The sequence below is a fragment of the Catharus ustulatus genome, chromosome 5 (assembly GCF_009819885.2).
Source record: "Catharus ustulatus isolate bCatUst1 chromosome 5, bCatUst1.pri.v2, whole genome shotgun sequence".
Classification (NCBI taxonomy): Eukaryota; Metazoa; Chordata; class Aves; order Passeriformes; family Turdidae; genus Catharus; species Catharus ustulatus.
In genome coordinates this window covers 51,307,650-51,330,664 of record NC_046225.1, presented here as the reverse complement: position 1 = coordinate 51,330,664, position 23,015 = coordinate 51,307,650, and the positions used below count along the sequence as shown (strand labels likewise).

The window sequence follows — 23,015 nt, the reverse complement described above, 5'->3', positions numbered from 1 at the left end:
TATTTTTACAGCATAGACTTTTCTGATCCCAGTTCTGTCACATTCCTTTTTAGACATGGGATAACTGACAACTGAATTATTATGAGGAAATTCATCATTCTCAATTAAAAGTACCAAGGTGGCTACACTTTCACATGTTCAGTTTTGCAATGTTTTTAGCATTCATATACTGTAACTAAACAAACTAAACTATAACATTCTGCTGTAGAGGTTCTAATCACTGAGATACTGTTTTTTACCACATTATACAGAGTAATCAAATGGTGTGTATGTATCAAGTAAGAATAAAAAATAATAAAAATAATAAAGAATAATAAAGAAGTATTTTAAAAAAAGATGTAGTGTGGGAGAAGAATAAAGGTAATTTTCTGTGAGGCGCATTGAGGTATGGGTTTATAATTCCTCTGATTAGGCTGGACAGAGGAAGGTGACCAAAAATGGTGATAAATGCTGATAAAAATGGCCTGTAGTTAGAAACACTTATTTTCCACTACCTCAGTTGGCATATGGTATATTAAACACTGCTAATTAAGTATGTTCTCATAGTTGTGTTGAATGTTTTTCCAGCCTTCATATCATCTTTTTATATGCTTGAAATTAAATCCATTTTGGTTGTGAATGAAGAGCGCCCCTCTCTAAAAGCTTTTCAGGACTTGTGAAGACAGTTTTAACACAGAAGTAAATTATGTATTTACTGATATTCTGGAAGAGCCAGCATGAGATAATTTCACACAAAAATATTTTAAGTCCTCAACCTAGCTGTCTCCCATTCCATGATGAGGAGCTCACAATGGCTGCATCCTTAGCTCTAGAGATATTGGCTGTTATTTCTGATACTTTAAATTTAACTTTCTCCCTTGGACATAGCATACCAAGGAAGGGCTACGGGACCTGAAGCCTGACAGAAATCCCTGAGCTAATTTTAAACCACATCTTATTTTAAAGATTATACAAAAGAGGCAGCACCTGGTGAATTTACTAGTACATGTGAGTTTGGCTTTTGCCATTTAGGTTGACAAAGTTGCATCCAAAGAAGCTTCTGCAAAGATTTATGTATTTCACTTTTTTATCCACAACAGTACATGGAGTGTAAATTCTGTGTACTGTACAATGGTAGGGTCCCATGGATCCAATTCTGACAAACAATTCTTACAACTCCACACTTATTTTCTGATCATGCATTTCTTGATAGACTCTACTATGACATATGTAATTTGAAATTTTCTACTTAAGATAAGAAAAAGGTGGACAAGCAAGACTAAGACTATACAGGAGAATTTGACCAAGAGAAGGCTCCAAGAGATTTTTATCAACTTCAAGATGTGGTTTTCAACATTCTAATAAATATCTGCTAATATATGCACTGCACTGCTTTACAATATATACCTAGCAGTAAAGAGCACAATGAGAGTAAGACAGAGGAATAGGCAGGCAGCCAAGTCTATTTCCACCAGCCAGAGTGTTCCCTCAGCACTCTAATGCACAAAGTGAGCTGTACCTTTCGTATTTCAGGGTCTACCTGCATCCCTTCTTCGATAACAGAAGGCAAAAGCAGGGACCTGTTCTCAGAAGTCCGTGTCTCTGGTACTCCTTAGGAAACTAACAGCATTATTTCCTTTTCCTCTTTACACACACAGACACCAGTGATTTAATTAATAACATATCTTATTTTGCACTTGTATGTCCTTCATGCAAAACTGTGAGCGCCACCAGGTTCTGGCTGTATCACCTCATAATGTACACAATTCTCCCAGGTCCCAATTCTGCTCCTTTATCCATCCTTACTCTAGCAATGAAACGGGCAGGTAGCAGGCAATTTGTTCAGACTCACAGAGGCCACTTGGCAGAGAGACAGTTCTAGCCCAGGGTTTGTGGGCTGAGAAGGCTGAGCTCTCACAAGTGCTTGTACAGGTATCTCTGCCATTCACATATGGAACTCTACTCTGCATCACCACAGACACTCATTCAACACTTATCCATGGTGTAATGCAGAAATCTCTCACATGGATTGGCCACAGCTTTGAACAGGGATTTCAGTTTGAATTTGAGATTATGGTTTTAGAGTATGCACTGACATTTTGGGAATCTCATTCCTCCTAGGCTGTCTAAATCTCTCCAATGCAAACTGTTGCCACTGAACTCACATTTAGTGTGATCTGAGCGGCCTTTCAGAGAAAATAGGCTGCCACATACCTCTCTTTACCCATTAGGAGTCACTAAGTGTTTTTCCCTTAACCTTTTGGGGCACAAGCAGCTGCAACCCTCTCACTATCTAGTCTCAGCAGTTTCAAAATGTCCATGAGAACATTTCTGTCTCCTATGCCAGGGCAGACTACTTAGTTACATTACCAAAATAGAGAAGAGACTTATTTTCAGAAGAGTGGCAAGGTACATACTTTTTTTTTTTCTCCCCACAAATTGGAAACAAAACAAAACCCCACCTTTATGAGAGCTCTTCCAGCCTCAAACATTCGCACAAAATGGAAGCAGTGCTTTCAAGTTTCCTTTAACTAATACCACTCTCCTCTCAACCATCCCACCTCCTTCTGCAGCTCAAGTGCACATACAACAGCTGAACTTGAAGATGGACAGGACTGAGCAGTCTAAGACATCACTGCTCCTCTGCCACAATTCTGCTCACAGAAACATACTAGCAGGTTTGTACGGTCTTGGAGTAACAAGACAGAACGTACACACAATAAAAATAAATGTTGACAAAATGTAGGAGACAATGCAAGGGATAGTAGCGTTTTAGGATCTTGTAGGTATTTACTGTGGTAGTGTATTTTATTAAAAAATAGCATAATTAAATAGCAATCTCTTTTTCTCCATCTTGTTTCAGTTTACATAAACATGATTGAGATAGTTAAATATGCAAGCACGTAACATTATTCCTACTTTTACACAGATCTTAAATAGAACATTTTATGTACACGGCATCTGGTTTAGTTCTACCATTTAGAAATGGTATCTTGAAATTTAACCACGCTGAACTGTCAGCATTTATAAATCTTCCCTTAGAAAAAAGATAATATTTAGAAATTTTGTACTTTTTAACATTTACATTTTTATTTCTCATAATACTTACCATGCTGGAGGGCTTTTAGAGGAAACCAAAACAGAATGAATGAGTGGAAGAGGCCATTTAAACAATGAACCCAGAAAACCTAAGAAAGAGAAAACAGAAAATCCATGAGAACCATTTGCAATAAACTAGCTCTGTGAACCCTGACCTTTCTTTTTATCTGTGTGTTAGATTCACAAAATGTGTTTTTGTTAGGCCACCACTGTGAAGTAATATAACTGACAGGCACTTTCTGCCTGTTAGCTCTTCATGGGTCATTTGTTTATTTTTATGCTTTGAAAAAAGCATGTATTATCTCCTCTTAATTTCAATTCAGAAGGGAAATGAAAATATAAACATATGGGATTATCATCAGAGAAACTGAAGTAAACCAGACACCTATAACAATTGCTACATTATAAGTGGGAAATTAAAAAGGACTCTAGCTTTTCTAATTTGCATTTAGTATACGAATAAATTTAGATAATTGAAAAATTAAAACCTCAGTTACACATATGCCTAACCCATCTATTCCCACACACAAAAAAATTTAAAAAGGGACAAATACCAGTTTCTTCCTTAAATTTCTCCTTATGTACTCCATTCTTGAGGATCATTTATAATTCCTTTAATGTATTTGCTAAAAATTGAAGTTTTCCTTTCAAACTTATTTTTATTTGTAAAAAATGCCTTCCACAAAGAATGGTACTAGGTTTAAGAAGAAACAATCTATTAATTCTTTCCATAATATATTGCATAATGACATAAAAAGACTTAAAAAAAAAAATGTAGCCCATTTCCTTCAGTATGGCAATTATGGTTTTTTCACTAACAATGTTTTTGACTGTAACTGACTGATGTGTATCTTGAATGTTAAGGTGTTCAAACAATTGAAATTAAGTTGCCTGTCTCACATTTTCCACAATGTCTCAACATCTTTTGTTAGATTATACAGCAACACTAGGTTGCATGGTCCAATTTACACTCCAATACTTTGTACATTTAAACTTGTGCTACTCATTAACCTTTGTCTCTCCTTCTTGCTATGTCATTACCACAAGTTTTTATTTGACAGAAAGCACAGGTGGGTGCAAGAAAAATTAGTTCTACTTTTCCATTTTCCTGACCAATTCTTTTTGTCTCATGCTAATCCTTTAACCTCTGTCATGACCTCATAACCTTTGATCCCTTTTACCATAACAAATATCTGCATCAATATTCAAGGCAGTAATGTTTCCCAATCTTTAACACCAACTATTCAACTTATATAGGTGGGAATTTTGTAGCTGGTGAGTTTGTAGACGTTTCCTCATAGCAAATGTTGTATGGGAACAGCCACAAAATTTCCAATTAAGTCAACAATGCATCTGTGCAATAAAAGCGTATTTTAAAACAGAAAAAACAAGTGTTATCTCCTACCTACACTATTTATTAAAACTATCACAACACAAAAGGTTCTGTATTTATGGGACCATGAAAAACCTCATATTTGTAACACAGTGACACAAGAGACTCTGTTACCTAGTTGATAACAGGTTGCCTCAGGTTGGTTTTTTGGAGGAATGAAATGAGGAAGGAGAAAAATTTCATCTGCTTCAGTGAACAAAGATAGTTTAGACAAATAATTATATACATATTGGGCCAACTCCAGTTATACAACACAAGTGGCACAGATATAAGAGCTCAGTATACTGAATCAGCTCTGCACATCTACTACAGATCATCACATGTAGGCATTGTTAATTTAAGGACGTACTGAAAATGTCCTCAAGTTCAACATAAAATGACATTATTTATCTTTACTAAAATAAAATCAAAAGGAACTCTTATAAAAGTCAAATACTCATGAAATCACAGGTTCAGGCACAAGTATAACTTAGGTTTTTTAAAGAGATTATTTATGGTCAATGCTGTAGAAATTTTGTGTATTTTATGTATTAGAGAGTCCTACATTTTTTACTATAACTTAGGCTAGTCTCTCTAAGATGAGTATCACTTACTTCCCACCAAAAGTAGTCTCAGATTGCTTTTGATCCACACTGACACATTCTTGACTCCAAGTATCTTTTCCCAAAGCTCAAAATTAAACCATAAAATCACAACTCCAAATTGACAAAGAATAGCACCACGTCCCTCCCTCTACAAATCTAGTGACAGTTCTTATTGTCCTCTGCAACACTTCTCCACAGGCTTCAGTAATCCATTTCCATATAACAGTACAAATACATACAGCTCAGTGACAGTGAGGTCTAATCACTTCTGCCTACAGAAGACAGCTTTATTACCAGCAGAAAGAAAAAAAAGGATTGAAAAAATTAAATCCTTGTTGTCCATTTCCATACTTGGTAAAAAAGAAAACACACACACACACATATATAAATATATATACACAAATACATGATTTGTACCATTTATTGACAAGTGTATATCTGGAAATAGGAATAATAAAAATCCCCTCCATTTTTAATTATGAGCAGCATAGAACAAAAAGGGTAACTATACTGAATTCCTATTAATTTTTGCTTTATTATGTTTGATTTTTACAAAGATCTACCTTAGTATTGAAGTCCAGTGCATTTTGGGAAGTCTTGTATAACTCAGGGTATTTCAGCATGTTTTCTTTTCGGCAGGATCTCTCAAATATTCCAAGAGTTAGAGGAGGCATTGCTGTAAACATCTAGTAGATGGTTTAAAAAGAAAAAATTACAGAAATTTAGAGGTGAGGATTTGCTTAAAGACTACTTACTCAAGAAAAATTCATGGTTAAATGTAAGCAAAGGCACACAAATTGTCTTACCACATTGTAGAGACCTATACACCATCTTTCAAAAAGAATTTGTCCAGAAAAGCCATTGACAAATGCAAACCAGACCTGCAATAGATTAGAACCGTGTATTACTCAAATGTCTTGCAAGGTATAATAAACTGATTTTTCCCCAGCTTCGCAAAAAGGGATACCCCTACAACACATTTACAACACAGCTGAAAACGTTTTGGGTTAAACCCTTAAGACAAAATTAATGGTAAACCAAACTTTCAATCAAGAACAAACTGCGGGCAATCTAGTCAGATATGTGAGCAGCTCCACGTAAATAGGCAAACATTCCAAGGAGGTAACTATTTTCAGAAGAAATGTCAGGTTCTTTAAGGTTTTTAGAGTGAGTTAAGCTCACTTAATTCTTAATGAAATACAAATTCTGAGAAATATGGGCTGGTGAAGGGGGAACCTACAGATTAGCAGTCATCGTCTTCCCATTGTTAGCAAACGTGACTAACAAAATTCATACATTAAGCTGCTGTTTGGAACTTAAAACTATCAATAATCCTTACCCATGAAAGGATTAGGCTTTACCAGGGCACTAAAGTAGAACTACTTAGTTAAGAAGATCTAACTCAGACTTAAGGGCAACAAGCATAATTTTCTAACCTTTCAGACTATATACTGAAAACACAATGGAATTACTTTATGTCAGATGAATCAGATTTTTATCAGCTCTTTTGTATTTTGATTTTTGACTTTCAAAATACAAATTGTGATTTAATGGTGATGAATTTAGCAGATATTTGCTGGCACCAGTTTCTCAGTAGCTCTCAGAGTGTAAGGGTGCAAGATGAGTACATAATCAATTGTGCATTACAAAATAATTAATTATGCACTCAACGTCAGTACAATTGATGCTTTTTTTCCCCTTGTCTGCATCAAATACTGGAGTAAATTTTAGAAATACTGATTTGAAAGGGTTAGGGTGGTGGAAAATATGTGACTGAGTAACTGGTCATAAATATATGTACATCCCACTGCTGGTAGTTTCAGACAGAATTAAGAAAACTATCACTCTCTAGGAAGAAAATAAAAGATCACAAGTACACATAGATTTGACCCTTCTTGAGGAGTACATGGAAAAGACATTAACTTTCTACTGTCATTTAACTAGCAGGCAAAGTGTTATAAAATGCTAATTTTAAATGAAAGGCCTAAATGCATACACTGGATGTATTCCACATGTTGACTGCTCTTACAGGTAAATAATGTTAAGCAACACTTGGAAATGTTTTGGAGTGACTTTTAAAAAGCAATGGAAGTATTTAGAATAAAATTTTAATTTAAAATGTAACGTCACTTTCAGCTTATTTTGTACAGAATTGAAGTCAGAATTTTCAAGGTATTTAAACTGAAAAAGCTTTTACTATCAAATTGTAAAGAAATCCTTAAAGGCATGATATTGACTTCCTGAAATACTAGCATTTACTTTCTTCTAAAGAAAGCACACAAGTTACAGGCATTTTAGTTAATTTTAGTGTATTAAGGAACTGGAATATATCTTGGCCAGAGGTCTAGATGCAAACTACAGAGCAAAGAAATTTGGTAGCATCTCTAAGTTCTTTAGTTCTAATGGAATCTATCAAAAGAAGTCCATGAAGAAGAAAACTTTCAATGTGGCTAAAAGCAGTGGTCTCTAAGAGAAACACTACTGTTTACTGGAATACCAGATACATACCTTTAAGAGACAAAACATCTTTAGTATCTAAGCAGAAAAATTTATTTTATATTGTTTATAAGATAGTATTTGAATGTTCACATTAAGAACAACTGGCTCTCTCCTGGTATAGGTCCTACTCCAATAACTCAGGACAGGTGATTGGTTGTTCTTAAGAAGTATTTTAGACTACACATGTGAACAGGCAGTGAAAATTCAGACCATTCTGTAGTAAAGCAGCTACAAAATTTTCCACTGAAAAGGAAAGATTTAGGTCCCTAGCCTGAGATGGACCTCACCACAGATCCTTGTATTTCTAAGTTTTCCAACCATGTAAAGCAAAAATGTGGGCATGAGCACAATCACCTTCTGCTGTGTGTGTTTCAAATGGAACTCGGTGCAGTTTGCACACCTCAAGTGAACCATGGCACAGTGAACCACAGCAGCTGAACTATGCAGGTCAGACCCAGTGTGAGTATACACAGGAAGCCTGCTCATGTTTGGGGTTATGCATTATATGGGACTCACTATGATCATGGCTATTCTTCTGATATGTAAGGCAAAGGAAATCAGGAACAAAATGGTAAATTCCAGTTACAGACATGAACTGCAGAAAGTGGGTAACTCAGTAGTGAGAAGAAAGGAGCTTGGGGGAGGGGGAAATAACCTCCCCATCTTACAAAGTCTACAGAATAACAAAATTAATTACAGCTCCAATTACTTAATAAATTAAACATTTTCACAGTATCACTTAAATTGCTCCAAACAGCCATGTTTAAACATCTGTGACCAAACTTTAAATCTCAACTCCACACATCAGTTCCTTCTGCTTGTCTTGGTCTTTTACTCCTTCATTTGATGTTTCATGTTGGGTAAAAATCAAATTTTCTTACTTTTTAAAATTGCAAATGTTTTTTATTTCATATGAACCAGTTATTTTACATGATTGCTAGCTATTACTAGATAGCAAAATGAGAAGTAGGAACACGAAAATGTTGTTCCTCTGATGTCAAAGGTGTTTTGCATAACTTCATTAAATGAGTATTTTAACGACAGAATATATACAATAATGGTAATTATAAAACTAAAACAAATCCACAAATTGGATTCAATCATGAGATCAATCTCAATCTCAACCAGTTGTAAAGTAACAACAGCCCCCCTTGAAACAAGTATGAGATTTTGCATAGGCTTATCCTATGTGAGTGTGATGCTCTTTACAGGCTTAATAAAGCACATTAGTTGTCTATTAGAGATTCAGAGTTTTCTCCTGCAATTTGGACTGATACATCAGAATATAACCTCTCAAGTCACTGTGACTGGTCCTATACAAAAGACGAGGCCCATATTTAAACAGCTATTGCATCAAGACACAGAGTAGAAAAAAATTGTTACAGACAATTTCTTATTTGTTTCTTATGGATAAGAGTTTAAATGCCAATAAGCACTGACCACTGTGCCTGAGTATTACTATAGACCTTTACCATCTTCTGAACTAAGAAACCAATTGACATCAATTTCATATCAGCCCATGAACGTCTAGGATAAAGGCTGTATTTTAGATTAGATGGAATATTTTCCATTATTTCTTGATTAGTACTGAGCAGACGCTTAAAAATAGGATACACATCTATTAAGTAATGGTAGGTAGGTATTTTTAGTTATTGTCAGAATAAAAGGAAACTTGTTTAAAGTAACTTCCAGACGTGCCTTTCACAGTACTATTTTCTAAACTCCAAGACAGAGGAGGTGTGGCCACAAAAGCCTCACAGAAGTTTTCCTGATGTAGCATTTCTGCATATTAAGCAGCAGCTTACAAATACTCATTGAGCTCTCTGCTCCCACGCCTGATCTGTACAAAAAAACTGAAAAGAGAGACTCAAGACTGGCAGTTGTCCTTTCTGGAGACATTCAATGATGAATTTCTGCCCATTCACTCACAGTATTGACATGAGCTATTAACATCTCTGAAAAGTTTTCTGAGCTGACAAACGTTGGGCATACAGGAATTCAAGTAGAATTCATTTTGTCCTCCAGAGAAGGTGTATATAGCAAAATGCTTGCATGCATTATATATAAGGGGTCATGACAACCCATACCAAAATGATCTCTTTGCCCCTCCATTTGCTCAAGAGGAAGAGACTACATGTTCAAAAAATCAAAGCCTTTGGATCTTTAGACTATGATCTCTGTACCCTGCATTTCAGTGTCCTTCTTAAAAAGTACAAATAGTGGGATACCTATATCTGATTTAAGTTACAAATTTACAGTATGTTTGCAAGGTGACATTGACAGAAATCTAAGAAAAAAAAGTTAGTGTATTCTAAAGCCTATCTTTGTATGCTTTCTATAAGTGAAGTATACATTAATATTGTTTTTTTCCAAAAATACTTCTAGAGTTACTGCTAATCAGTACTTCTGGAAGTCTGGTCATGTAAGTAGATATCCAGGCTTTGAAATACAGGATCTAAAGTCTACCACTTCTAAGCCAAAAAGGATCTTTAGTGAACTTGCTTTTTCTATAGCTTCCTACTTTATATTTTTCTAAACAGGCTACAAACTTGCTGCTACTTAGACAGAAATCTATTTCCAGTAATAACACAGTAAGGAGAGAAAAAAGAGGAAATTTAGAAAATGTAAAAATATGGTAAGAAAAATGCACTCTTGGCTACAACTTTTGTACATAAAAAATTATTAAAATATTTTCAAATATTGCAACGAGTAAGGTCACATAAATAAGTATCAAAACTGGAAATATTAATCTAATGTTTACATCAGGTTTAACAGAAATAAGGCATTTTCTTCCAGTTAAACTGAATACTTACTTTGCAAGTTTAAGACACCAATTAAAAATATATTTTAAAAAATGATGAAAATTTAAGAGTATCTGTTAACCTAATTAATATAAAAATACATAAGGCTATCTATAAAATTTATTTTGTGGTCAAGATTTTCAAAAATTAAATAATTTTTTCACATTTTTAACCTGAAGTTTCATCATGAATATAAAGTTTGAATAAATTATAAATGTAATTACTATATACATATTTGATTATAAAAGATGCAGCAGTTGTTGGAAGAAAAGGAAGGGAGGGGAGACAGAGGCTTTTAAAATTTACTTAAAAATGTGTTCAAAATTTTATGGTTGCTGTGTGGTCATGAAGGTAGTGAAAATTTAATTACACATTCTGTTCAACCATACCTACCAATAAATGTCCATTTATTACAACACAGTCCTCTCATAGCACTGTAATTTTCACAAGATTTCACTCCTTAAAATCCCAGGTGAAAATAATAGGTCAGGTTGGTCAGGAAAGTATCCCTGTTCTTGAACAGGAACCTGAGGATGCACTGTCACCCCATTCAGCACATGAAAGGTACCCAAGAGTGGGACTAAATCTGTGTAAAAATCCTGGGCACTGCTCTGAGCAGCAACTGCCCACCAGTGTACCAGAGACCTTCAAAAGGGCTGCAGACTGTGAACCTGACAGTCCCTGACAGCAGCAAAAAGAGCTGAAACACACACATCTCCGGGTAGATTTAAGACAAAATTGTAACTGGTTTCCTTAATGACTGAAATGGTGTTACATGCACAGCACTTTCATAAGCTAGTAATATTATAAACACATTTAGTACTAATATTTACAATGCATTTTTAAAACAAATGGGTTTTTTAAAGAAAAAAAAATCAGTTTATTCAAAGTTTCAACATTCAGTTTTATTTATTTACAGTTAAAATACTTCTTTAAAATCATATATAATAACCAAAACTAAAAATTAAGATTTTACTTTCAAGAAGTAACATTTCATGTACTGTAAAATTACCTCAATAATATAAAGGACTATATTCTTGTAGAAACAATACAAGATGCATTTAGCTACTCTGTTATAATTCCAGGCTCCATGAACCAACAGCAAGTTCTTCAAATATTTGAACTGCAAAAAACATGAAAAATGAACAAACATACAATTAAAACATGCATACACAAATATTAATCATATCTTAAAACATTTTATTGCAATATTTTGCAGTGTAATGACTTACCTGAGCAATTGAGTAGTCTGAAGAATTAGCTGCCTGTAGACCTTCATTCCCACTGATACCAACACCAACATGTGCTGTTTGTATCATACTAACATCATTTGCTCCATCACCAATCGCTAGAGTTACTACCTTAACTTGCTTTTTAACCATTTCTACAACTTCAGATTTTTGAAGCGGGGATACCCTAAGGAATAAAAAAAAGGGACAAGTTTATTAATACAGGAATTTCAAATGAATGTACTTTTAAAACATACTTCTGTGAAAGGTAATAAACCCAGGCCAAATAACACCTTGGTCAGCAACGTGGTCTTGTTACTGCTCTTGAAGGGTATATGCTAAAAGCACATTCACAGCAAAATTCATAAAAGAATTTCTGAACTTTGGACTACTTAAAAGCTGAAAGAGGAAGTCACCTTACCAAGGTGACATAAAAGCTATGTTGAGGAAGTCACCTTACCAAGAGAGAACTGTTTTAAAATATATTTAAAAAAATGAAAGAGTAAAATAATACAGCCTTGAAATTGAAGGTGGCTGTGTAATCACATTATTCAGTGGCCAGCACAACACATGCACAACTATTGGACTTCTGAAAAAGCTACATAAGATGAGTACAGCCTTTTGGAAAACCCACAATGAAAGTTTCTGGGCAACAGCCCTTCTGGAAAATTCCGTGGTCCACCTATATGACAAAAATCTTTCTATGATCTTTTGATACATGTTTTATTTGAACTCTGCTGTTGAGAATTGTACCAAGACTAGCTACAGCCAGCTTCTAAAGAAGATTACTGACCTGAGTACTTATTTTTCAACTTTTCAACCTTTCAGAAACAGTGCCTTAATTCCTTTTGAGAAAATTGTTATAGGGGCAGCTGGAAGATGGCACTGTCACTCAAGTTCATGGTGAAACCAGTAAAAATACTTTTCATTCATTTTTTTCACTCTTAGCTGTACATTTTTACTCCAGAATAACCCACTGAACGTTCTTTTTGCATATATTACTCTGAAACCAATACAGAGTTGGAATTCAGTTTGCTAAAGTCTTTAAGCCAAACATCTGCTTGAAATTAATACCATATACTTTTTTTTTTTTTAAAGAAATGTCTACTGAATATTTGTCAGCATTATCTCTGCTACAGTTAGTCTTCAGAAGAATCCTTTGGTAATAAATGCTTCTGCACAAGTCAATCCAGCCTGCAAACTTAAAAGACAGTGATGTCATTTGTACTTCTAGAACAAAGGAGAGCTTAAGATGTTTACTGCCTTTATATGGATGAAGAAATAGCTTAAATTTTTGTTTAGTTTGGATTATATATATATATATATGTATTAAATTTTTGAAGTTAATTACCTTAATTTAAGATTAGCCTTTTAAACCTTTTGTTTTCACGCTCGTAAACAAGGAAATGAAGTTTTTGTTACTAAAGAAAAACCATTTAACAGAAACAAATATTTTGGCAGAATTCTGACTTTTGGGAAACATGGGGCATTAAAAATGTTCTCATTAAAACAGTAAGTGTAACGAGAAGTATTTTCATTTTAAACCTGTAGCCAATTTTTAAGCAACCACAAAATATGTCAGACACATACATACATATGCATTGAAACCAACTGACCTAAGTATATTACGGAAGTGTAAAATGAAGAAATGGCAGAGAGAATACTACTAGAATAGAAACTTTCATTTTTGCCCTTTGTTGTTTCTTTACAAGAATGCTGTCTAAAAGAGCTTTATGTACAGAATACCCCCCAATTGTTCCACAGTTCAAGAGAAACAGAAAAATTATCTCTTCCAATAGCATAAAACATATTTTGTAATCAAGGAAAGAGAAGAAAAAGAAATATAGTTTTAAAAGATCAGTTCTACATGCATCTCCTGCTTGTTGCTGTACTGAGCAAAGTTACACTAGTAGAACAAATAACAACACTCCAACTTAGCTGTCAGAAAGACGACTTCTATTTAGGAAAGTGTTTATACGCAGTATAAACTGTTGAGTATAGAAGACAGTAAAACCTTAGTTTGAAATCCAAACTGTTTCAGGCTGAAGCATGGCTACAAAGCTTAATCACAAAAACACTAATTAAAAATTCCCTTGGTAGTATGATATTGCCGTTCAGAAGGGAGGGAAAGACTAGAAACCCAGTGATTATTTGGATACTGTAACATTACTTGCTTTTTCGTGTTCTTTTGCAAAGCAGAAAAGATCTCCCTTTTGAACAGATTTTTCAGATGAATCTGATTTATTTTAACGGAACAATGGAAGTTTACAGCTGTAATAGTTGATATTTACAGAAAAGGATGAAAGGGTTCATTGTATAGACCAACCCTATAATAATTGGACATGATAATTATTTAAAAAAGTGTTTCCACTAGCTTCAGGTAATAAAAAGCACCCCCTTAGTATCTTTAACATTTTTGTGCACTTCTTATACAGTATATTCCACATCTTACAGAAAAGTAGCCTGTAGAGAAAGATCTACAGACGACTCTAGATATGGTAAAACCTGTAATATCAATTCAAGGTCAAGTTTAGTGTCTCAACCTTATGAGACTACTGTCAGTGGATTACAAATTATGTTTCTGGAAATATGCAGTATGAGGCACTTTAAGAGGGACACTCTGTTGCAGACTGCTCTACAGTGATATTTCACTTGAATGACTACATTTCATAACTTCAGTTTCTTAATTTTTATATTTCAATAAAAATAGTATGGAGAGCAAATAACATAAACCTTACCTGCAACAAATAACAGCTTTACATGACAAAGCCAAATCCAGGAAATACTGTCTTACTCCAAATGTCAAAGCATATTTCAGAGATTTACCATCAATGATAAGAGCAAAATCATTTTCCTTCCTTAAAGCATCACCAAGAGTACTGCAATGATGGCTAAGTGTCTCTCTTGTTCCCTGTCGCACAAAAAAAAAATGGTGTCCATTATTTTTAATTCTTAATATTCTTAAATCCAAATTTTTCAGTGTGATCAGAAGCACTAGCACTTTGATTTTTGAGGAAAAACGCTTTTGCCTCAATTCTGCTACTAAATATTATAAAATGAAAAGAATATTTGTAATAGTTGCACTATTAAAAACACAGTAGAAATGCTGCGTAGGATTGCACTTGCACTCCGCCAAAAAAAACCATGTACAGTAATTTCACGATTATAAGCTGCACTGAGTATAAGCCGCATTTCCGGGTGCCAGCAACTTTTCATTCTTTGTCCATACATAAGCCGCACCTGATTATAAGCCGCACATTACAATACAGAGTGTGATAAAAGGTATCTATTCTATCACCATCTGTTGAGGGTGGGGGCAGTGATCCTTATCTCAACGGCAGATATTCTGCTAATGGGCCATCCACTGAAACCAGGCAGGGCATTGTTCTTTATCTTTTCACAACCCATCCTTCCTCCAGCGAGTCATTTTCTGCTAATGGCCCATTGAGTCCCACTGTGGGACTGATAAAATTACTGCATCCCATTGGAAGTTGCTCCAGCCAGGGGGAAGAGCCCAACATTTCTTACCAAGATAAAAACAGAGGTTTTGGGACACTAAGGTAGTCCTTTCTCCACTGGACTCCAGAGGAAAACCAGATTTCTCCACATCACCACTGGACCTCCAGAGGGAAACTGCACCTTCTACAGGAGCACTGCTCCAACTGAGCCATATCTGTCACTGCGGGAGGATGCAGCCACCATTTAACGGGACTGCTACCAACACCCTGCCTGACAGGATGTCAGGTTGTACTCTGACTTTGTCAGGGTTTGGGGTTTGTTTGTGTATTTCTATTTTAATTTCCCTAGAAAATAACTGTTATTCCTAATTCCCATATCTTTACCTGAAAGCCCCTTGATTTCAAAATTATAATAATTTGGAGGGAGGGGTTTACATTCTCCTTTTCAAAGAGAGGTTCCTGCCTTTCTCAGCAGACACCTGTCCTCCAAACTAAAACAGCAACTTTTTGTTCTTTGTCCATACATAAGCCGCACCTGATTATAAGCCGCACTTTGGGTTCGGACCAAAATTTTAGTCAAAATGGTGCGGTTTATAATCGTGAAATTACTGTAAGCTATAGTGGAACTTCTACTGCTCTTTGAACAGCAACAATAGTTGCATAAATATTTGCCAGAGGACACAGGTATATAGAAAACGAATATAATAATACAAAAGATGATTCACATATATAGAGATACTAGACTTTACTATTATACAAAATTTTCCTAAATGTTTAAAAAAAAGGAGACACAGATAATTCATGATGTAAGCAGAGGTATTATAACTTAAATTCTATCTCATTACATTTGTATTTTTACATAATTTAGCAATTATAACATCAAATACATGTTATACAAAGGAACATATTTTGTATTTTTCAATTGCTAATGACAGGTTGAATCACACCTACTGAAGTCACTATTTTGTGATCTAGTCCTGAGAACTTCAAATTACATTCAGTAGACAATACATTCATATGTATTTATTTATGCAGCAGCCTGCTTTGGGAAGGCCACTGACATCTAGTCAGCTACAGTGCAGCTCTACCATGGAGTGTCATGAAGGAAAAAAAATATTGTTTGTTGCCCTTCCGTCTTTTTGAAAGACCTTTACAGAGCTACAACATACTTTTCTTCTGTTTCCTGCTTTACAGTCCAGAAGAAAACAGTATTTTAGAGGAGAAACAAAGATGAAATCTCTTCTGCTTGTAAAATACTGACTTTGGAAGTTAGTGACATCCTATGACAACATGTTCCCATATTTTTTACAAGTTTACCAACTGAGTAATTGTGCTACTTCAGTGATGTCAGGCACACATAAGCAAAACTTGGTGTAACCACCTAAAAATAAAACACTCAACTAATTAAAAATCTCAAAACCCTCTGAAATGAAACTAAAGATACTGTTTAGCCTTTTCAAATCAGCTTATTCCTCCCAGTTCCAAACATTGCTGTTAATGTTTTTTGACTATTTTGCTTCTACTAGACTTCTAAAGATTCATTGGTGTATCTAAAATGAGATTAGGCTGTTGCAAAATTCTGCACTTGTTTCCTGGCTCTCATCCACTAGAAGCTGTGACAGAAATGAATTTCCACTGTTTAAAATTACATGTTAAAAAGTCTTTAAAATGACAACAGTTTCTGTAACTATTTTCCAGAGCATCTTCTCTAATTAAGAAATACTGCAACATGAAAGAAGTATAAATTTTTCTCATCTCTGTGGACTATTTAATTTTTAACAAAGTTCAAACAACACATGGAAAGTCATATTCCTCCCTTCTACTGTTTCTTCTATGTAATGAAATCCCCATAATCCAGGAGTAAATGGTCTCTGCCACTTAGATATGCAAGTGTACAGACCCCAGTGGGATCCACCTGAGGGTGCTGAGGGAGTTGGTGGAAGAGCTCACCAGGCTCTTCCACATCCAACATTTTTCATCAGTCCTGGCTAACCATGTGGAAGTCCCACACAGCTAGAGGCTTGCCAGTGTGATGTCCATGTACAAGAAGGGTCAGAAGGAGGATCTGGGAGAACTACAGGGCTGTCAGCCAGGGAAGGTCACGGAACAGATCATCCTGAGTGTTATCACAAGGCATGTGTTGGTCAACCAGAGGATCAGGAGCAGCCAGCACAGGCTTAGAGAAGGTGGATCCTGCTTGATCAACCTGATCTCCTTCTATGACAAGGTGAGACAAATAGTGGAAGAGGGAAAGGCTGTGGATGTAGTCTACCTGCACTTCAGTAGAGCCTCTGAGGCTGTCTCTCAAGCCATTCTCCTTGAGAAACGGGCTCATTGTGGCTTAGATGAGTGTACTGTTTACTGGGTAAGAGCTGTAAAACCAGCACCTGCAGGTGAGCCGGCGTGTGCTCAGGTGGCCAAGAAGGTCAATGGTATCCTGGCCTGTGTCAGAAATAGTGTGGTCAGCAGGACCAGGGCAATGATTGTCCCCCTGTACTCAGCACTGACGAGACCACACCCCAAGTCCTGTGTTCAGTTCTGGGCCTTTCAGTACAAGAAAGACATTGAGATGCCAGCACATGTCCAGAGAATAGCAACGGAGCTGGGGAAGGGTCTGGCGCAGAAGAGGGAGCTTTTATTGTGTAGCCTGGAGAAGAGGAGGCTCAGGGAGGACCTTATTGTTCTCCACAACCACATGAATAGAGGTTGTAGTGAGATGGGGGTCAGTTTCTTCTTCCATGCAACCAGCGACAGAATAAGAGGACACAGCCTCAAGTTTTGCCAGGGGTGGTTTAGATTGCCCAGACGTTGGAACAAGCTAGCCAGGAAACTGGTGGAGTCACCACCCACAGAAGTACAGTAATTTCACGAATACAAGCCGCACCAATTTGACTAAGATTTTGCTCCTAAACCGGAAATGCGGCTAATACTCAGGAGCGGCTAATATGTGAATAATTTTCTGACATTTACAACCTCAGAAGTGCCTGCCAGAGTGCCGAGTTGAGCTGCTGCAAAGCCGGCATTTTGCGATTGTTACAAATTGCTACTCTGTTGCACCGCGGGTGGAGCCTGGCCACCTGCAGGCAGCACGGGGGGCGGGGAGAGAGCAGGGAGAGCTCCCTACCACAGCACCGGAGAGAGACGGGGGGGCCCCGCGCCGCCACTGCCACGGCTCTGGGAGGTGGCAGGGGACCCGGGCTGCCACTGCCGCGGCTCGGGGAGGCGGCGGGGGGGCTCCGTCCCCACCCACCGCTGCCGCTGCGGGAGCGGTGGGGGCTCCGTCCCTGCCTGCCACCACAGGGCAGCGCCAGGCCGTGGTGACCGAGCCCAGTGGCAGCGGCGGCTGGCCCCCAGTGGCCTCGCCGAGCGGCAGCGCCAGGCTGGGCTACCTGGCCCCGTCAGCAGCCCCTAGCGGGCTGAGCCTGCACAGCCTTAGCTCAGCCAGTAAACCCCGCCCTCCCGCGGTTCTGTTACTAATTGCACGCGGGTCCTCGCTGCGAACGACAGAGTGGCTTATATTCTGGTGCGGCTTATTTATGGACAAAAACCGAAATATTTGCCAACACCCAGAGATGCGGCTTATACTCAGTGCGGCTTGTATTCATGAATTTACTGTATTCAAAATGCTTGTGGATGTAGTACTTGGGGATATTGTTTAGTAGTCAACTCTTTTGTTTAAACTGACCTTAATTTTTTATAGGAAGTAGACATGCCATCAGGTAGCTCGAAGAATATTACATATTGAAACAAAAAAGCTCATATCCCAAGACAACACAAAACTCCAATTGTAGAACTGTTGCATTTAAAATTCTTTTGTGGGCATACTTCCTATGCTGAAATCACATGCCTCAGATTAAAAGCAGGACAAAAATGTCCCTTATGAAATATTTTTCAATGAAACTGAATGGCAATAAAACTATTTTCTAAGAATTAAGAAAGTAACCCCCCAAAACAAATAAAACAACATCCCCCTGAACCATGGTTCTGGCAGAGTTTTCTATGTTTGTCCAGATAAATGGATGCTCCAATTTATTTTTACATCACCTTCACCATGATGTCTGGATATCTGAAGCAATAAAATAATGTTTCATTAACTGAGAACTATGAAGATTTTACTTACGTCAAGAGAGCCTTCATTTATAACAATTAGTCCCATGTTCTTTCTCAAAAGTTTACAAGAGTGACCTGTTAGAAAAGATTTTGTTTTTAAAAATCAGTTTCCTAAAATCCCTTATAATATAACAAGGTATTCTTTTTCCTGTAAGAGAACTACAGAGAGAATTAAAATTAATATTTCTCTAGCTGAAATTAATGATTAAAAAAGAAATAAAATTCTATTGCATTTTATAAAAGCACATACAGGTACTAAGTCAGAATAGTTAGAACTTTCCTTGCTGCAACTTGCAGCTGTTCTGCCTTATTCAGAGGTGTTTTACAGAGAGTTGCAGAAACCAACAAATCTCCCTGAGTATTGTAAATTTTTAGAATGCAACTTGCATTTCCTTCAAAACATGCATATAGACCTTTTCATTCTTTTCTTTTATACTTTGATGCATTAAAGAGGATGCATTTTCTGTGCTAATGATGCAGGCTGCCAAGTTAAAAATATTTACCACCATTCTTAATAACTGGAAATATTGGTATCATGTGCACTGCTTCCAGCCTGAAGTACTAGGGAAAATAACATTAAATCAACTGTATATGTGCATATGGACAGTTCTTTAAGATAAGAAATAATAACATCCTATAAAAAGGATCTATATGACTAAAGTAAGGCTTTATTTTGGACATGGATCTACACTACAGCAGTAAGTGCTGATATGGTCACATGCAAAGAATATTAAATGTTAAAAGCAGTTTTTATATATAACTATTTAAAGATATAGATTTATCATTGCTGAAATTAGTTATTTTTTTACCATCCTTCATAATAACAGGAAAGAGTAAAAATAAAACTTTGTTAAAAGGTTATAGTAATTTAGTTCACATTTCTGGGAAATAAGGAAAAATAGAGAAGGGAAACTAAGAATACTTACATTCTCTTAATATTATTCCCTCTCACTGACAAAAGCCAATGTAGTCTTTTTAATTAATTTCATATGCTATGAAAAAGTACAATTTTCTATTATTTCGCCTCCTGTCTAACGTAACTTTTTCATTGTTCTTAATATTTTAACAGAGGCAGAATCCACCATTCCCTACCTTCCCCCTATCACTGAATAAAAAAATTAGTTCACATTCAAATTCTGGAGTGAAATATAATATTATTATTTTTACAAGACAACTTTCCACTCTGAAATAAATTTTACTCCATCAACTGGTATTATTTTTAAACCTGCAACAAAGACATAAAATAAATGCAAATATAATACCAATATTAATGGCAGTCTCCTGTTTGTCCCCAGTAAGTATCCAAATTTTTATGTCTGCTTTCATGAGTGTCTCTATGGTTTCAGGCACTTTGTCTTGCAGTTTATCCTCAATTGCTGTTGCTCCGAGCAGCTGAAGATTCTATGAACACAAAATATTTCATACATATAGGATTTTTTGGTTTAAATTAAATTTCAACTTTCAATTTACCTTATTTAACTCTCTGTATTTATGACAAGATTCATGTTCTCTAAACTCATTAATTAGATTTGATACCAACAAATAAAGAACTTCCATTGTATTCCAAGAGCTTTAACTTAGATATCTGTGTGGCTTGACAGAACTGCACAGCGTGACCACTCAAAATTCAATCAATTATTCACTCAGTAGCTCCACAGTTCACCAACAGCTACGTTTTCCTGGGGAGTACCTCTCTGATTTGAAGGCTTTAGGAGTGCTAACACCAAACCTTCTCTCTTTTAATGACTGCTCTTCACTTTGGTAAAAAAAAATCCAAAACACCTGTCAATTTATCTTAGTACTTTTGTTTGATTTTAGCTTTCTATAGAGCAAATCTAGACAGTTTTTGTGAATACAGCCTGTCTTGGGTTACAATATAGGATGTGATGAAAAATATCCATTCTATCACTATCTGTTGAAACCAGGTGGGGCAGTGATCCTTATCTCTGTGGGCAACACTCTGCTAATGGGCCATCCATTGAAACCAGTAGGGCATTGTTCTTTATCTTTTCACAACCCATCCTTCCTGCAGGGAGTTATCTTCTGCTAATGGTCCATTGAGTCCCACTGTGTGACTGATAAAATTACTGAATCCCATTGGGAGATGCTCCAGCCAGGGGGAAGAGCCAAGCCTTTCTTACCAAGATAAAAACTGAGATTTTGGGACACCAATGGAGTTCTTTTTCGACTGGACTTCAGAGGAAAACTGGACTTCTCCACATCATCACTGTCCCTCCGTAGGGAAACTGCACCTTCTACAGGAGCACTGCTTCAACTGAATCACATCTGTCACTGCAGGAGGATGCAGCCACCATTTAATGGAACTGCTACCAACACCCTGACTGACGGGGTGTCAGGTTGTACTCTGACTTTGTCAGGGTTTGGGGTTTGTGCTTTATAGTACTGTATTTCTATTTTAATTTTCTTTAGTAAAGAACTGTTATTCCTAATTCCCATATCTTTGCCTGAGAGCCACTTGATTTCAAAATTATAATAATTTGGAGGGAGGAGGTTGACATTCTCCATCCTAAAGAGAGGCTCCTGCCTTTCTTAGTAGACACCTGTCCTCCAAACTAGGACACACCCATTTTTGTATTTCCTATTTCCATACCTTTAAAACTAGCTAATGTTAAATACACCATTATACATCTAATAATGTGTAGTTGCGGTAGCAGCACGGCCTGAATACCATAGCCTGAGCAAGTACTTGTGCAGCTTATATGCAAATTTGTAAAGGTAGCAGGGTTGTTATAGCACTAAAAAGTAACATAGCTTCAAGACTGTTTTGTCATATCCAGATAAACTGCTCAGCAATGTTCATTAGTGACTGAAGCTATATACTCTCGCCCTTCTTTTTTATTAATTAAACACCTCAGATTTGTGAGGGTCTGAATTTTAAGCAGTTTTATCAATATCTCTTACACTTTCCAAGGGAAAAAACCCAAAAATACCCCTCTCAAAATTTAAGTATAAAAACTTCAAACACTATTGGTCTCATGCACTCCATTTTCTTATAAATTTCATAGTCATGGGACCTTTTTTTGTTGAGGCAGTGAAGTCTTAACCTCATGCTTGGGCTGCTCCAGAAGCAGTGTTGTGAGAAACTTAAGGCTCTGTTCTTGTGATGCTGTATCTGGGTACAAGCTTGTTTTATGGGGCCTTCAGTAAACAGAAGCTGATAAAGTGGTGCAAGTCCAACAGATGGAAACAAAAACAGCTTAGGGCCCAGAACTCACTATATTAAGAGCATCTGAAGAAGTAGGATGAGTTTAACATGGGAAAAAAATAAGACTATGGGAGGGATTTCTTCTGCTTAACTGAAGCTTGCAGAGCAGCCATCCCTCTCCAAAATGCATGCTGCACAGTGAAAGAACAAGAGGTATCAGTGACAACCTGCAGCACTAAAATTTTTAATTCAGAAGAAGGAGAAAAGACTGAGATTAGCATAAAAAAATTTACCTGCTGCAGCTGGGAAAACTCCCTTCTTGTGGATACTTAAAACTTCATCAAAGTGTTGGGCAAGCAAAACTAGCCCTGCTTTGAGCAGGAATTTGTGTGTACATGACTTCCTGAAGTCCCTTCCAATCTTGACTACTCCATTGTTCCGAGATCATTATATAATGAAGCACATGTTGCTTATCTGTTATTACAGTTTTTTACACACTAGAAGAACTCTGGGAAAAAAGCTTTCAAGTGGTACAGCCCATAATCGACACTTTCCAGCAAGGTAGCTACTTGCAACAAAAACTTTGTCAGATTAATTGTTCCTTCATTTTGATTATTTAAACTGCAAGGACTACATGACACAACTGTCAGTATATTGCTAGATTTTTTTTTTCTATCTAAGCATTTTTTTCTCAATA

At 36.5% G+C, this 23,015-nt stretch overlaps 1 protein-coding gene across 3 annotated transcripts in view; it reads right to left on the bottom strand.

Annotated features, from left to right (window-relative positions):
* The window catches only part of ATP8A1 (ATPase phospholipid transporting 8A1), a 111,126-nt gene that overhangs the window by 28,549 nt on the left and 59,562 nt on the right, over window positions 1–23,015 (bottom strand). For all 3 annotated transcript variants that reach the window (XM_033059594.1, XM_033059595.1, XM_033059593.1), the window contains 8 exons: window positions 20,415–20,553; window positions 19,163–19,227; window positions 14,323–14,495; window positions 11,588–11,771; window positions 11,368–11,478; window positions 5,862–5,936; window positions 5,619–5,741; window positions 3,089–3,167 (listed from right to left, as the gene is read on the bottom strand). In XM_033059594.1, the coding sequence (XP_032915485.1) occupies window positions 3,089–3,167; window positions 5,619–5,741; window positions 5,862–5,936; window positions 11,368–11,478; window positions 11,588–11,771; window positions 14,323–14,495; window positions 19,163–19,227; window positions 20,415–20,553 (949 nt within the window). The remainder of the gene's footprint in view (window positions 1–3,088; window positions 3,168–5,618; window positions 5,742–5,861; window positions 5,937–11,367; window positions 11,479–11,587; window positions 11,772–14,322; window positions 14,496–19,162; window positions 19,228–20,414; window positions 20,554–23,015) is intronic.